General features: G+C 48.6%; 1 protein-coding gene across 1 annotated transcript; it reads right to left on the bottom strand.

Annotated features, from left to right (window-relative positions):
* Positions 1 to 2,908: 2,908 nt before the first annotated feature.
* On the bottom strand, positions 2,909 to 14,173 carry LOC142559211 (putative peptidoglycan muropeptide transporter SLC46). Its single transcript, XM_075670841.1, has 8 exons — positions 12,952 to 14,173; positions 12,291 to 12,519; positions 11,004 to 11,092; positions 8,772 to 8,930; positions 7,381 to 7,544; positions 5,317 to 5,553; positions 3,992 to 4,075; positions 2,909 to 3,069 (listed from the first exon to the last, which is right to left on the bottom strand). The coding sequence occupies exons 1-8, from the start codon at positions 13,272 to 13,274 to the stop codon at positions 2,909 to 2,911; spliced, it is 1,446 nt and encodes a 481-aa protein (XP_075526956.1). The 5' UTR covers positions 13,275 to 14,173.
* Positions 14,174 to 14,734: the final 561 nt, after the last annotated feature.

Here is a 14,734-nt window from a genome sequence, read left to right as displayed (position 1 = left end):
ACTATGCATACCTACCTATTATCATTTCAGTAGGGACGGACTGTTTTCAATATTGTTCATTATATCGTCTAGTGTTTGTATAGTTACTCTTGAAGATGATATATTGTGCATCCTTGCAGCTATTATTTGGTTTCCACTATTTTCCACTTTTTAAACTTTGAATTGCCGTATTTTTTACTGTTCTCTTCTTTTGTTATTCTCACTGAGTGTTTGTGCTTATGGGCAGCTGGCACTTCGTCAGGCATTTATTTGCCTTTTCGCCAGCGTCCGCGGAAACTCTGTACATGATTGTCCGAAAGTAAACAAACTTCAAACTTCAAAAAAGAAATATCTGAAAAAACTAATCGTCGCAGTCCAAGAGGCAAGGGCTGCGACACCGCCGAAATGGGAAACTCCTCAACGCAGATTCTCGAACGTAATCGAAGTGTTTTTGTTGACGGAGTTCGCGCATCTCCACTCGTGGACACAGGACCCGCCGTGTGTGTTATGAACGCTAAGCTTTGCCGTATATACTTCAGAAAGTTACGACCCCCATTTCCGGGCTGTTCCTCCGCACAGCCAGTGCTGAGAATATTCACCCCTTAACGGCTTGCACTGCTCGTGCTGCACGTTCTACACGGCATAGAATTAATAATCCTCTCCTCATGCTCTCCTGACGTCATCCTCGGCTGGGATCTTCTCTCGCGCCACAATGCCGTTATCATTGCGCATGGGCCGAAGGAGAACTCTCGCCGCTGTATAATATTTGCCGCTCATCCACATTTCTTCGCTTTCGAGGAAACTACTTGTCCAAGCCGACTCCCACTTTCCTCCGAACGCATAAACGGTCGTACCCATGCACTACAGTGGAATTTCAGACGCTGTTGCACTACTGTCTGCATCTGACCGCTTTCTCACTCTTAGATGTCTGCTGCTACCTTTTACGACAATGGACATCACACAGGGGCTCCAGCACCAGTTTCGTTTGTAACCCGTTCCCATACCCTGTGATGCTGCTCCGGGGGGAATGTCTTGGCTATGTAGAAGCGATCGAGGATGTGCAAGTTATGGACATGCCCGATGACCATCACTGTACTAGTTACAGCGCACTCAGTGCTGTTTCTGCGTGTGACCTATTGCCTAGTGATGTGTTCCCTTCTATTGCCGATGACCTTACACCGGTCTATCGGTCTCAGCTTTCGTGCCTCTAAGAAGAATTTCGTTCTTCTCTAAGAAGAATTTCGTTCTTTCTTAGATGTAGGGCAACCTTCTTTGGGCCGGACGTCCATTGTTACCCCTACGCGTCCTAATTTTCTCAAAGATGCACTTCGGCGCTGCCAGACTTATTTGTTATAGGACGAGCTAACAGCATGAAAATGCACCTTTTTCTTGTTTCCTGACTGCCCTAGTTATAAACAGGTTCAATGACACGGTATCAACACCACCATTGCTCTCCGCGTGTCTTCATCATCTCTGCGAATAATGCTTTCCTGGTAAGCACATGCGCTCTAGACGAAGCCACCTTTTGCAGTGTTGTACCATGCATACATTCTGGCTTCATTCGTTTTCTAGTTTCCTCAGCTTCCCTCAGGCGCTACCGGATTTCTAATCATTGGACGAGCTGAGAGCGATAAAACAATTTGCTTTATCTTATTCTGTACAAGCTGGTTCAATGAAATACCCAACGTCTCGCCCACGTCAATCTACAATCTGCCTGCAAAAGATTCTTTGTTGTAGTACAGACGTGTTTTTGCCGAAGCCATCTTTCCAGCGTATCTGCTCGGAATGTTTGCCCACAGAGTGTGTTCGAGCAGTGATCTCGTTAGAAGCAAAACCGCAAGCCACATTTGCACATCCACGTAAGTTTCTTATTTCCAAAATATTCATATTATTCGGTGGCTCTAACATTTTCATTGCGAAACAACCACACCTGCTCTTGCAATCCACGAACGTTACGTTACTGCATATCTGCGCGCTTCGCGGCGAAGAAGTTATGAACACTAAGTCAATTTGCCCGAAGGGGAGACGGGCTCTTTGGCCGTAAGCGTGCCTGGGGGCCGTATTTCCTGTCGATTGCTTTCGGGGACATCACTTACTGCGCATGCTGATTGGCTAAGCCAGCAAACGTCGACGTGAGAAAAGGAACTGTAGGCTTCCTGTGGGAATTCCGTCACGTCTTCCGGTCTTTGGAGCGCACAAACAGCACATCACTCGCGCCAGTGAGGTGCCGTACAGGAAGTGACGTTAGGAAAAGGTGAAAGCGTCCCCACAAAGTAATCGTACGAGAATGCGACTTCTGCGCAGCCGTTGTTGGCAAACGCAGTAAGGTGCACTGTGTTCAAGCATATGTGCGACGTTACCCCAAGCTCCCTCCATGTTTTAAGAACTGGTCACCCTGTTCGGCACAAAACTTAGGGGTTTACTAACTGTCGCCCCGCCGCAAACAAACAAGTTAAAAGGCTGCCTCCAATAGATGAATTTCACGACGAATTTCACTACGCCACCGCAACCACAAAGCAAGCCGGTATTAGTCCTTAGAGGGCACAAGTGCAACCGTGGCTAGAAGTAGGTTGTGCTTGTTCTGTTAGTTTGCATCATGACAAACCTGCTTAGCCCATGCGACCAAAAGGCACGAAGGTGAGATTAAAAAAAAATTCCACGTTAGGAGCGGGGTTGAGGAGTCTCACTCCCAACTTTCCCCTAAAGCTCACTGAAAAACAAACCAACAACGACATAATCCTCGGCGTTCCTTTCAATGTCGAAAACTTTAGTACAGCGAAAAAACAGGGATGACTGCCGCTCGTCATGGCGTCGTCAAGACCGACGCGCATGCGCTCTGAACGCGCTGGAATGGATATATCGAGGCGCCGTAAAGGAGCGTGTGTGGGTGGATGCTGCTCGCGAAGCGAAAATGACGCACTATGCACGCTCACCCCGTGATTGTGATGACGGGTATGGCCAACGCGGCACATACGATAAAGGGCAGGCCCGTGAAGATGGTAGATGCGATGTCGAAGGTGAACGACAGCACCACTCTGCTGAGCACGGTGAACACCGACTCGCAGGCGGTCACCAGGGCCATGAACTTGCCTGGGCGCGCGGAGAGACCGCCGACGTCCATAATGAGTCGGATACATTTAAAAATGAAAGAAGATTGAAGAGTTCAGAAAGGTTATTACGAGTTAAAAAGAAAATGATAAGAAAATATAGCTGGCGCAAAAAAAGGGGGGAGGGAAGGCTTGTAGTGTGAAAACTCCTAGTCCAGTGCCTGACGGCCTGAGTTGGATTTTCTCAGGGTTGATTCGATGGACTGCACCTAATACTGTCGGTATTCAAGGGCCGGCGGCTAGCTAGGGTAAGCCACTTAGACGTAGATGTTGAGAGATCGGGAATAGTTGTGGAGTGCGGATATATCCGAACATAACGAAAAGACCAGGGGGTAAGCTTGAGAGGATCCACTGCTTAGCGCGGTAGTCGCAGCTGCGGATGAAAAAGATGGATAATGGGAAAAGTACTGAGTGACATAGGCGCAGACGTGCCCTCAGATATTTGGAGGATGTCGCCCACATAAAAGAAATAAGAAATTACTTTACTCTTTTTTTTATTCTTAAGTAAAACATGCAATCCTGCTCGGCTATATTCGGTTACTAAAGTTTCATATAAACAATAAAGTCCGAAGCAAGTCGGCGTTTCAAGACTCGCCTGCATTAGCGCTGAAGCTATAGTTTGCAAGCTGATCCGTATTCAAACGCCGCCATTATAAAACCACCGACTTGATGTTATTGGAATTACTACCGCTTAATAAAACAAATTACATACTAAAGATCAATAGAACGAGGTTTTTAGTTAAACAACGGCCCTGAATGCCTCTAAAAAATGTTGAAGAAAAAAAAGCGGATTTTGAGAAGAATGTATTTACAACTTCATAACTCCGCAACGAAACACGTAAAAGATACGCAGGCTAACTTTATCGGAGCGTCCACTCAGTCGATTCGTATCGGTCGCCTCTTACCGCATTCGTCTGCAGGAACCAGCTTGGAGAAGTACGACTTGAGGCCCACCGGTGCGACTCCTTGGGGTACGGCCAAGATGTAGCCTGCGATAGAGCCGAGCCAACGTCATCACGGATTGTGCTGCACAGGTACAAAATCTGTTTGAAAAACTTAATCCTACAACATATCCACAACCGCTTCCCGAGCCTATATATACAATTCACGTTCATCGTCTTCATCATCAGCCTGTTGTGTCTACTGCAGGATGAAGGCATCTCCCAGCGATCCCCCTTCATTACCCCTGTCTTACGTCTGTCGATTGCATTTATATGCTCTGAAATTTTCTAACCTCATCTCATCACAACGCGTAAACCTCGCCTTGTCGTCGACTGCGTTTTTATTTCCATGGTATTTAGGCTAGTACTCTAAAAATAAGGCAGTTTAGCCTGAAGGACGAAGCACTGAGAGAGATAGCGAAGGTAAACAGGTCGAGCAAAGCTCCCCTGAGCCTCCTCGGACGGCGTCCTAACTAACACGGGCGCAACACGTTGGCGCGACGCGGATCCCGAAGCAGCTGTTGCTATGCAGAAGAACAACGTCCCGGCAGCTACCAGGCGTCTCACAATGTTGGGGTCATAAGGAGCGCCGCCAGTGGATTTTTCCAGGCGTCGCAACTCGGTGCGCGAGATGAGACCGACGGGAAACCATCGGCGTTAGCAAGTGTTCAGTATAAAATTAAATAACGCTATAGCTTGACCTTTACTGTCCGTTCCAGTGCATAACACATACAACATCTCAGCAGAAACGCTGGTGTCCTTCTAGTAACTTCTAGTCAAAACTTGTATTCTGGGCAACTTGGTCGATACTCTTTAAAGCAATCGTAGTGCAAATAAGACACAAAGAAGACAAAGCAGGACACCACGAACTTCCTTGGCGTCTCTTATTGTCTTCTTTGTGCCCATTTTATTTGCGTTACGATGGATTCAACAAATGTGCTTATAGTGTGGGCATGCACACAACGCTCTTTTCAGCCGCAAAAGAATGAACGATTGCCCGCGTAACTCAACCTCATCTACCCGACCTCTACTAGAAAGTCAGCTGCACCAGCTTTCTCTCTAACCCATGCCACCATCTTGCTCTACCTCGACGTTTTCTTTTTTTTTTTCAGCGTCGTTTGCTTTCTGATGATTCGTTGCGCTGTGCTTAGCCTTATCTCAAGTTTAATTGTCATTTTCCAAGTTTCAGACCACCTGTTGGGTTCAGGCATCGAGAAAGGCGCAAACATTCTGCATCGTTACGCATGACGCATAGGTACAGTATACATAGACGGGTGTGCGTGGCTCACTGATGTAGAACACCGCGGGCAGCTGCGCCACGCCGATGACGAGGTCGCGGACGCCTCCGAAGATGGCTCCGATGTTCATGAAGGTGACGTCGTTGACGCCGCCGATGCGCATGCAGCCGACGGCGAACACGCCGATCACGCCGACCAGCAGGCCGCCGACGGCCGAGACGAGCGCGAAGTGCGAGTACGACCAGCGGTACACCAGACGGGTGTACGGATACAGGATCTCGTCGGGACCTGCACCGAGAATAGGCGATGCGCACGCGTTGATTGTTTTTAAGAGGAAGCTTTAGCTCGGGCCCAACTCCGACGCGGCCTATTCAAATACATGTAAAACGCAAAAACGTTTTTATGAGATAACCCCTGGACCGATTTTGATGAAATTTGTCGCATTTGAAAGAGAAAGTTAAATTCTAGTGACTGTTGGAAGCGGAATTTCGATTTAGGGCTTGAATTTTCTTAAAACGATTTTCAAATATTTGACCGTTTGAATAAAATAGAAGCACGAAGTTTATAAATTCATAGCTCTGCATCAAGAACCGATATCGCGGTTCTGTGAACGGCATCCATTAGATCATTCAAAGCGGACAAATTCAATATGTCATTTTACATCTTACGTGAATTTGTTACGTTGGTTACAACGGTTTTGCAAAAGTTGTATTTCTCTACGATTACATTTTTTTTATATTCATGTGTAACATATCAATTTTGTCCGCTTTAGATGTACTATTAGATGCAATTCACAGAATTGTATTATCATTTTTAGTGGTTGAGTTACAGAGTTGTAAACTTGATAGTTTCGTTTTTTGAAAATTTTCGATTTTTGCCAATTCTTAATAAAAATTTGACCATCTAACTCAAAAATTCGAAACCAACTGTCACTATATTTTAAGTTTGTCTTTTAAATGCAACAAACCTCGTCAAATTTGGTGCAGTGGTTGCCGAGAAAAACGAATTCTCCTTTTACATGTATTTAGATAGGAGCACTTGAGCTAAAGCTTCCTCTTAAATAGACATCAAATATAAAAAATATAACTTCAGCTGTGTTAGTAAACTAACATTTCTACAATACAGCAAGCAAAAGAAACCCTCTTACGGTGAGAAGAAGCTTGTTAATTAGCGAGAAAACAAGCATAAAAAATTACGGGGTTTTACGTGCCAAACCCACTTTCTCATCATGAGGCACGCCATAGGTGGAGGACTCCGGAAATTCCGACTACCTAGGCTTCTTTAACGTGCACGGAAACCTAAGTATACGGGTGTTTTCGCCTCCATCGAAATATGGCCGCTGTGGCCGGGATTCGATCTCGCGGCCTCGTACTCAGCAGCCCAACACCATGGCCACTGAGCAACCACGACGGGTAGAAAAGAAGCATGAACGAAAGTAACACGTGCATTGGCGACGGCAATGCACATTTTATATTTGTGCTGCAGCCGCGTGCGTCGCGATGGGAAACAACTCTCGAGAAAAAAATTCATCTCGATTCTACAGCGCAGGGTGCCTCGATGAGCGCGGGCAAGACGGGTGGCGACGCCACCGCCAAGTTCCCGCACCATCTCGCCGTGACGTCACGGATATCGGCAGTATCTGCTCAGGCCTAGCCAATTTATTTTATCTGCAAAGATGGACTGGCATTGCACAATAAAATAGCCAAACAGCGCACTTAAACTTCAAGTACGCCACTAACTCTGTCGTTGCGAAGTGCCGTTATATACTAAGTGTGGGAAATGGCGTGAGACTAGGTAGTAACTACTGAGACTTCTTTTCTTATTTTAAGAGTGCACTATATGCGAGCAGCATTCCGGGCAAGTTGATAATCCATTACTCAAGTAATATTGCGCAACAACGACACGGACGTGTCTTCTTTTCTTACGTCCGTGTCGACTTTTGTTGCGTAATATTGCTTGAGTAATGGATTACCAACTTGCCCGGAATGCTGCTCTAGTTCAACAGGCCCTTTTCTAAATGTTCTTCGTGATCCCTGTTCGCGCTTGGCGTGTCTTCTTTTCTTACGTCCGTGTCGTTTTTTGTTGCGCAATATTACTAGAGTAATGCACACCGACCGTAATTGATGGCGGCTATGAGCGCCTGCAGCGCGAACAGCAGCTTGAGCGTGCCCCGGATGTGCCGGTGGCCGCCGAACATCTTGGCCGCCTCGCGCGCGTTGTCTGGGCTGACCAGGAGCCGCAGCTGGTTCGGCTCCGCCGCAGTGCTCGCCGAGGAGTCCCTGCGAAGGAGGCGATGACGCGTGGGACAGCGCGTCGCCGAGAGTCTTACAGAGTTCCGGCTAGTGAAGACACACCCAGAACCCCCATGTCCGATAGGCAAAAGGCAAGACTGCCATGCCATTATACGATACCGTGTTACGACTTCTACCGGGCAGGTACGGGCCGGACGGCCAGGAACGCTCACACAGGAACGGGAACGCTGCGCCCGTTTATTCAGCGACAGCCTTTCTACAGACGTGTTGAAGCAGCGCCGGCAGGCGCGATGACGTCAGTCTGACGTCACGGCGAACGTGTTTTTCTGTCCTCGCTGTCGCTTTCACTTTGCAGCATACTGATTAGCTCAAAGCAGACTATGTGACTATTTGTCGGCGCCCCGTTTCGAAGGGGAACGTCAGTAAAGATCATCGTCGTCGCGTCCATCCGTACGCCGTGCCTAGAAACTGTGGTCGCCACGGCACGAAAAATACGCACGCTGTCAGCGATAGAATTACTAAAATCAACAACAACAAAAGAAGTACCGGAGAGTAACAGTGTTCTATGAAACATTTCACAAGAGGGTTCTCTAAAATTAAATTCTGGGGTTTTAAGTGCCCAAACCACGATTTGATTATGAGGCACGTCGTAGTGAGGGACTCTGGGTTAATTTTTGACCACCTGAGTTTCTTCAAACGTGCGCCCAATGCACGGTACGATGCGCGTTTTTTGGTATTTCACCCGCATCGAGATGCGGCCGCAGCGGCCGGGATTCGATCCCGTGTCCTCGGACTTAGTAACGCCATGCCATAGCCACTACGCCACCACGGCGGGCAAGAGGGTTTTCTGGTTCCTCCTTTCCATAAGGGTTACCCGGTATTACCTGCATGTCTGTTCGCCATGTCTGTCTTTGACATAACACTGAAGTACCTTAGCACAACAGTATACCGCTACAGCTAACGCATTCCGCAAGGTGTCGCCAGCGACGCGGCACCCCGCGTCCGCGTCCTGCGGTATTGCGGCAAGCGTGTGTGTCCTGTGTGTGTTTGTGTACCGCGTGCGTGTGTGTACCATGCGTGTGTGTACCATGCGTGTGTGTACCGTACCTGTGTCCACCACTTTAACACTATCTGCTTAATCCCTTTCCGCCAGTCAAGTGCAAGCAGAGTCTTGACCTCACCAGATGTATCTGAGCGTTTCTTCCTAGTGCTCCTTGAAGCCACGTAAGCGAAGTCACCAAGCAGACTGCGCACCTGTGGAAGGGGCTCGCCCACATCGTCGCCAGCAGGAAGCACTGCACCCCCAGCGCCGTCCACAGTGACACGTGGTGGCCGAGGACCGAGTGCAGGAACCAGCCCATGAGCCAGCCCACGGCGTGGCCCAAGAGCGCGGACACCTCGAGGAGGTAAAACCTGAGATGCATGGAGCGACACCCCGAGGGTCAACGTGTCCTCGAAACTGTCGACGATACGTTCGCGACAGCTAACGATCTCAGCGAGATGTCAGTGCAGAGTTGCGAATGCTAGGAGGCCACGGCATGTCCGGTGTCCACCTTGTCAGGGACTTGACGAGAAAATAACGCTAGCTGCGCGTGCCCGTTCGCCAAGTTTGAGTCGTTAAATCCCGCTCTCGTTCGCTGCGGTACAAACTCAAACTTATCTTCAAAATCTGCACATTGTCTATTACAATATCCAGTGAACACCAAGCCCCCCCCAGATTGTTTATTAGAATAGATCTATCACAAATTGACGGTAAGAAAAGCTGCGGAGGGAAGGAAAATGGGGGAGGGGGGCATCGATCACACAGACTGTCCTTATTTTTTTCGAACAACTCAGCTTATTGTTGCACACAGAAACTGGAGCATATATATGAAGATCAAATATCTTAAACCCAACGCCGATTCCGGTTAACAACGCTGAAGTGGGCAAAGTCCTTTGTAAAGCCATTCCCATGGCGTTTAGTCCTGCCTCCTCCTATTGGAACGAAAATAAATCATTGATTGATTGATTGATTGATTGATTGATTGATTGATTGATTGATTGATTGATTGATTGATTGATTGATTGATTGAACTCTGCATTTCGCCTCATTTCCGGTTTAATTTATGGCAGCAGGTTCTCAACGCGATACCTGCCTCGGCTATTGTCACTTCAAATAGGCCAATACACGATTTTTTTGTTTAAATGGGATTGTAAAAGGTGTAGAACTTGATGCACAAGTTAAACTTACCGCTTTGATATTACATGAGCAATAAGGCCGCGTATTAGAATTTGATAAAAATAATTTCCATGGTGCTAATGTTGTTTGCACGTATTTTCTCGCGCCTTCTTGTGTCTCCTTCTGCACTGCTCGTTCGTGCAGCTTCGCATTGCTGCTGTATCGTCTCACTTGTGTCATTTTCCTGGCCGTCTAATCACAATTGATGTCTGTGTATTCACGCATCTTACGCAAATGGTAACAGGTCCCCGCTGCAGCTTAAGTACTCTGCGAGTTCTTTCTGTATAAAACCACACCACCCTTGCACCGGCCATGAAACAATAAACTGGTACGAACCTTACTGTCATGACATGGTCCGCACATATTCGCTGTTATCGCTCCACGAAGATGTCATATTTCAGACAAAGAGTGCGGAAATAATCACCAAAGCTTGAAAAGCTTTGCCCATTTTTCCTGCGCGCAAGTCGCTTGCTATGCGTGTACACGCAATCCGCCGTGAGGAAAAATTCGAGCATGAGTCTCACGACGTCAAGTTAGGACAAATCGCTTGACCCGAAAAGGCTCACTGGAATCCCGCACAATATTCTAAGGCCTGAGGTAGTCTCGCAGTGGTCCAGGACGGTGGGTGACATCTAACGCTGACGGCAGTCTAACGGACTTAGGTGGATGTCCTAACTGAATATAGCCAGTAACTAAATCAAGCGTCTGAAGGCATATATATATATATATATATATATATATATATATATATATATATATATATATATATATTGTCTGTAGCTCGGTCTTGCTTGAGCCATGGCCATAATACCATAATATACGTGATAGGAAGAGCGTCGTTTTATGCGGTTCATATTTCGCGTGGTGCCAACGCAAAGGTGGAAAGCGTCGAAGTACATCTGTAACAAAGCCGGTGATAGCCACAATGGGTATGTTGCATAGAATATTATAACGTTATGCATGGATTGCATAAGATTCCTAACTAGAGCCTTTGTACACAAATAACAAAGTCACTGCGCGCGTGATTGTTAAGCACCCTTTTGGTCGGCAAGCTGTCGCATCTGCATTGCTTCAAATATCGAGAAAAGATGGAGGTGAACCCTCGCCTTCCTCCTCCGCAGTTTTGGGGAGCAAGTGGTTCCACAGCGGGGAATCCACGACGTAGGATGGACTTAAAAAACGTCCATGCTTTAAGCTCTAACAGCGGCTTAACAGTTTGCAATGACAATGTTTCTATACCTCGCTTAAGAAACTGAGGGAGCTTATACCTGATGGTTCGAAAGAGCCTAGCTTCGGTGCGTTTCGTCACCACGTAGTAGCAGCAGGCCAGCATGAGCACGTGACCACCTGTTAGGCCCTGCGCAGAGATTGTTAGACGAACGGGATGTTCGATGAAATGTGTTTCCTCCAAGCGAATGGTCAGGCCCAGTGATGCCCGCAGCTAGATTCACACGATGGACCAAGTCACCGATCAAGAACGCCGACGAATCGCGGAGGACATCGCCAGCGCCGAATCACGACGTGCTAAATGCGCCTCAGAACAGCTCGCCCACAGTGCGATTCGGTGGCGCAGACCATCGGTCCGAGAACTGAAGCGGCCGTTAGTTCCGTCGCGTGAATCAACCTTGAGCGTAACTATTAAAATTTTACACCCTTTAGAGCGTAACCCTGTGTTCACGACGATGACTGTCAATTTTGTAGGTATCTACAACCGCTTAGACCCGGATACGCATACCTCTCAGGTATCCTGCACGCCTGAAACTTTCGCTGTAGTGATGTGCCGGGAACAGTGCGCTACAATAATAATGAAAGGCCAATAATGACGATTATCGTTGTCGGACAGAATCGCACCTTGCAGGCTGCAACATTCTTCAGCATAATTCAACTAGGGCGAAGAGGATGATTCGACGAATTAAGCATGGCATGGCCGATGATCAATCTGAAGCCCTTCCCTTCGGCGCGCTCACATACACACACAAAAAAAAACACGTGGCTTGTACGTTATGGGGCTTTTTTTAAATGCTATCGGAGCATCTCAAGATTGCGCAGATAAATTGCGCCTTGTTGGAATTTATATGCAGCGAAGCTTTGTTTTGAATGCATAATATAATAACCATAACAAATATAAACCTGCGTTAGGCTTCTGTGTTATTGCAATATCAGTGCAAGGTAATACCGCACCTTCCACGTTACAAGCTGTCCCAAACGCAGCCCCCTTCGCATCTACTCGGGTGCGCGCGCATGTGTTCTCGTGCTCCAGTGCTACACAGTTCGATCATCTCAAAGAGCCAATTATGACGTTGACACTATGGTAGCATACGTGCAATTGTGGCCTAATGATTAGAGTACTGGGCTGCTGTGCCGGGTCACCGAGGCTTGATCCTACCACGGCTATACCATAATGCCACCACGGCATACCTACCACGGCTAGACCATAATGCTATTCCGTAAGACAGCAGCAGCACTCAGCAGCAGCCCACGGTCCCGAAAATCCCCGGAGGGTTCGCAGAGCAAAACCTTGGCTCTCGAAAGACAAGCGGCGCAACGGCTCTCACCATGGGCAGGACCGCAAACACGTAAGCCAGCATGTCGCCGCTTCCCAAGGCGATGAAGACGCGCAAGAGAGTGGTGCCTGCGGCACCGGCGATGGCGAAGCCCACGAGCGTCCGGTGTCCGTACTTGTCGCACACCGGGCCCGCCAGGATGGCGACCACGGCGGAGGTGATCGTGAGCATGCCTTCAGAGAGGAGCAGGTAGCGGCTAGAGACCACGTACGCCTTGTAGCTGCGAGCGCGCGATACAGGTTTCACGGTGTTGGCAAACGATGATGTGAGAATATCATGCACCGTTTGCGAGGCAGGCAGCATCGAGCGGGCATCAAGAACGGGACGCACGCACCCACAAAAACGCGCGCGCACACACACACACACACACAAACACACACACACAAACACACAAACACACAAACGCACACACACACACACACACACACACTCCGAGTAGAGAGGGTCGGAGGCTCAGTTTCCGACTGCGGTGGCCGCGTTCCGATAGCAGCAATATGCATAAAGCGATTTAGCGGGCGCACTCAAGCAATAAGCGATTTAGAGGGCGCACTCATGATGGCGGCGGACACGTTTTCCCGTCTAGACCATCACCCAATCAAAGTTATCCACTCATGGCCCGCCAGCACGCGCTGACGTGCAAGTCGTCGCTCACCGCTCATATTCGTGCTTGGCGAGGTTCTCGCACACGCCCTTGGCGAACGACAGGCTTCGGCAGGACTGCTCCCGGAAGATGGCCGTGATGGCCGCGGCCGGCATGGTGGCCGCCGCGGTGTACGCGAACAGCAGCGCCTCCATCTTGCGATCCCGGAGCCAGGCGCCCAACAGAGGCCAGCAGGACCACAGGACGGCCGCGTTCGCGCCCTGCTCTTCGTTCTCCTCAGAACCGGCGGCGGCGGCCAGTTGGCGCAGCAGCCAGCGGAAGGGTTGGCACGCTGCCCTGAAGACGGTTCGCAGGACGTTCCGGGTACTCGACATGCCACGGGAGGAGAGGAGGAGGCGAAGTCGTATCTGCGGCACCCGACGACGCCTCCTCGATGCACGACTGGGACCCGGACTACCCGATGTTACGCGAGCGTGGTCTCGGCGGTTGAACCTTCTTCGCGAGCTTCTTCTGCCTGGTGCACCGGCGCGAGGCCGAACGAGGATGTCGATGACGATGTGACGGTTCCTCGTTCACTGGAACAAACCCACTTTGGAGGATCGGCCACGGACCTATAGTGAGATGATAAATGAACAAAACAATGTAAGGAAAGATATCAAAAAGGCAGTAATGAATAAAATAAAGTACTGTATAACAAGGATGATGATGATGATATGTAGTGTTTATTGGCGCAAGGGCCAAGTGTGGCCAAAGAGCGCCAAGGCAGTGTTGACGAGTTCGCAATGCAGTTATGAGTTCTATGGGGTTAATGTAAAGTGGCTGTATAGGGGCCTTAAAAATAGTCGCTCTAGAGTGCGTAAAATTTATCTGTAATAAGATTATGTCGATGACAAATGACGTGTTCTATGTGTAATAAAATCCATCGTGAAAGAGTGATGCAATATAGAAAATATATTACATGGTGAAATTACCTGGAGCACCACTGCCTCGCCAGAGCCCTTGAAACACAAAGGCCTAGAGGCATGTGCTATATGAAACAGCTATCACAGCGGCATCCTCTAAACAGAGGAGACGCTATGAGTGTGTGGGGCTAATAACATGTAATACAACATCTTTCAGGAAGCCCAGGACTGCGCTGGAGTCAAACAGCGGTTCTGGGCCGAGTAACATTACTGGATGAAGGGGGATGTGCTGGCGGTATGCTAAGGGAAAATGTTTCTTTCTTTCAGATTCGGCTTTCCGACACTCCAGAAGGACGTGGAGGACGGTCAGCCTCTCCCCGCATCTACCACAGGTAGGAGGCTCGTTTCCGGTGAGTAAAAAGTTATGTGTGCCAAATGTGTGTCCTATTCTTAGACGACAGAATAGGACATCTGTCCGGCGTGATTTTGTTACGGAAGGCCAGAATCCTAACTGTGGCTTTATCACGTGGAGCTTATTATTTATTTCCGCGTCCCATAGGCCTTGCCACTGGTTCCGTAGTTTCCTCCGTAAGAAGGGCTTCAGGTCTGTGACAGGAACTGCAGCGGTGGGATTAGCAGAATGTGATGAAACTGACGTGGCCATCTGGTCCGCCAGAACGTTACCCTCGATGCCCCTATGACCTGGCACCCAGCATATGATGACATGCTGATTACCTATATACGCTTTACACAGAGCAGAATAGAGTTCATTAATTACCGGATTTTTGTGGTTAGAGAATGCCATCAAGGCCTTCACAACACTAAGGGAATCCGTATATATGACTGCTTTCTGGAGTTTTGATTTCCTGATATGCTTCACAGCCGACAATAGTGCGTAGGCCTCAGCCGTAAAGATACTAGTTTCCGCATGC

Source organism: Dermacentor variabilis, chromosome 10, assembly GCF_050947875.1.
Source record: "Dermacentor variabilis isolate Ectoservices chromosome 10, ASM5094787v1, whole genome shotgun sequence".
In the NCBI taxonomy this organism is placed as follows: domain Eukaryota; kingdom Metazoa; phylum Arthropoda; class Arachnida; order Ixodida; family Ixodidae; genus Dermacentor; species Dermacentor variabilis.
This window is presented reverse-complemented; position numbering and strand designations above follow the sequence as displayed.

Excerpts from the sequence above, each read along its gene's own strand:
- LOC142559211 (XM_075670841.1), bottom strand. The coding sequence starts at position 13,274 with ATGTCGAGTACCCGGAACGTCCTGCGAACCGTCTTCAGGGCAGCGTGC. Across the intron at positions 5,554-7,380 it reads CATAGCCGCCATCAATTACG|GTCCCGACGAGATCCTGTAT; the intron begins GTCGGTGTGCAT and ends TTCTCGGTGCAG. Across the intron at positions 3,070-3,991 it reads GGTTCCTGCAGACGAATGCG|GCAAGTTCATGGCCCTGGTG; the intron begins GTAAGAGGCGAC and ends CCGCGCGCCCAG.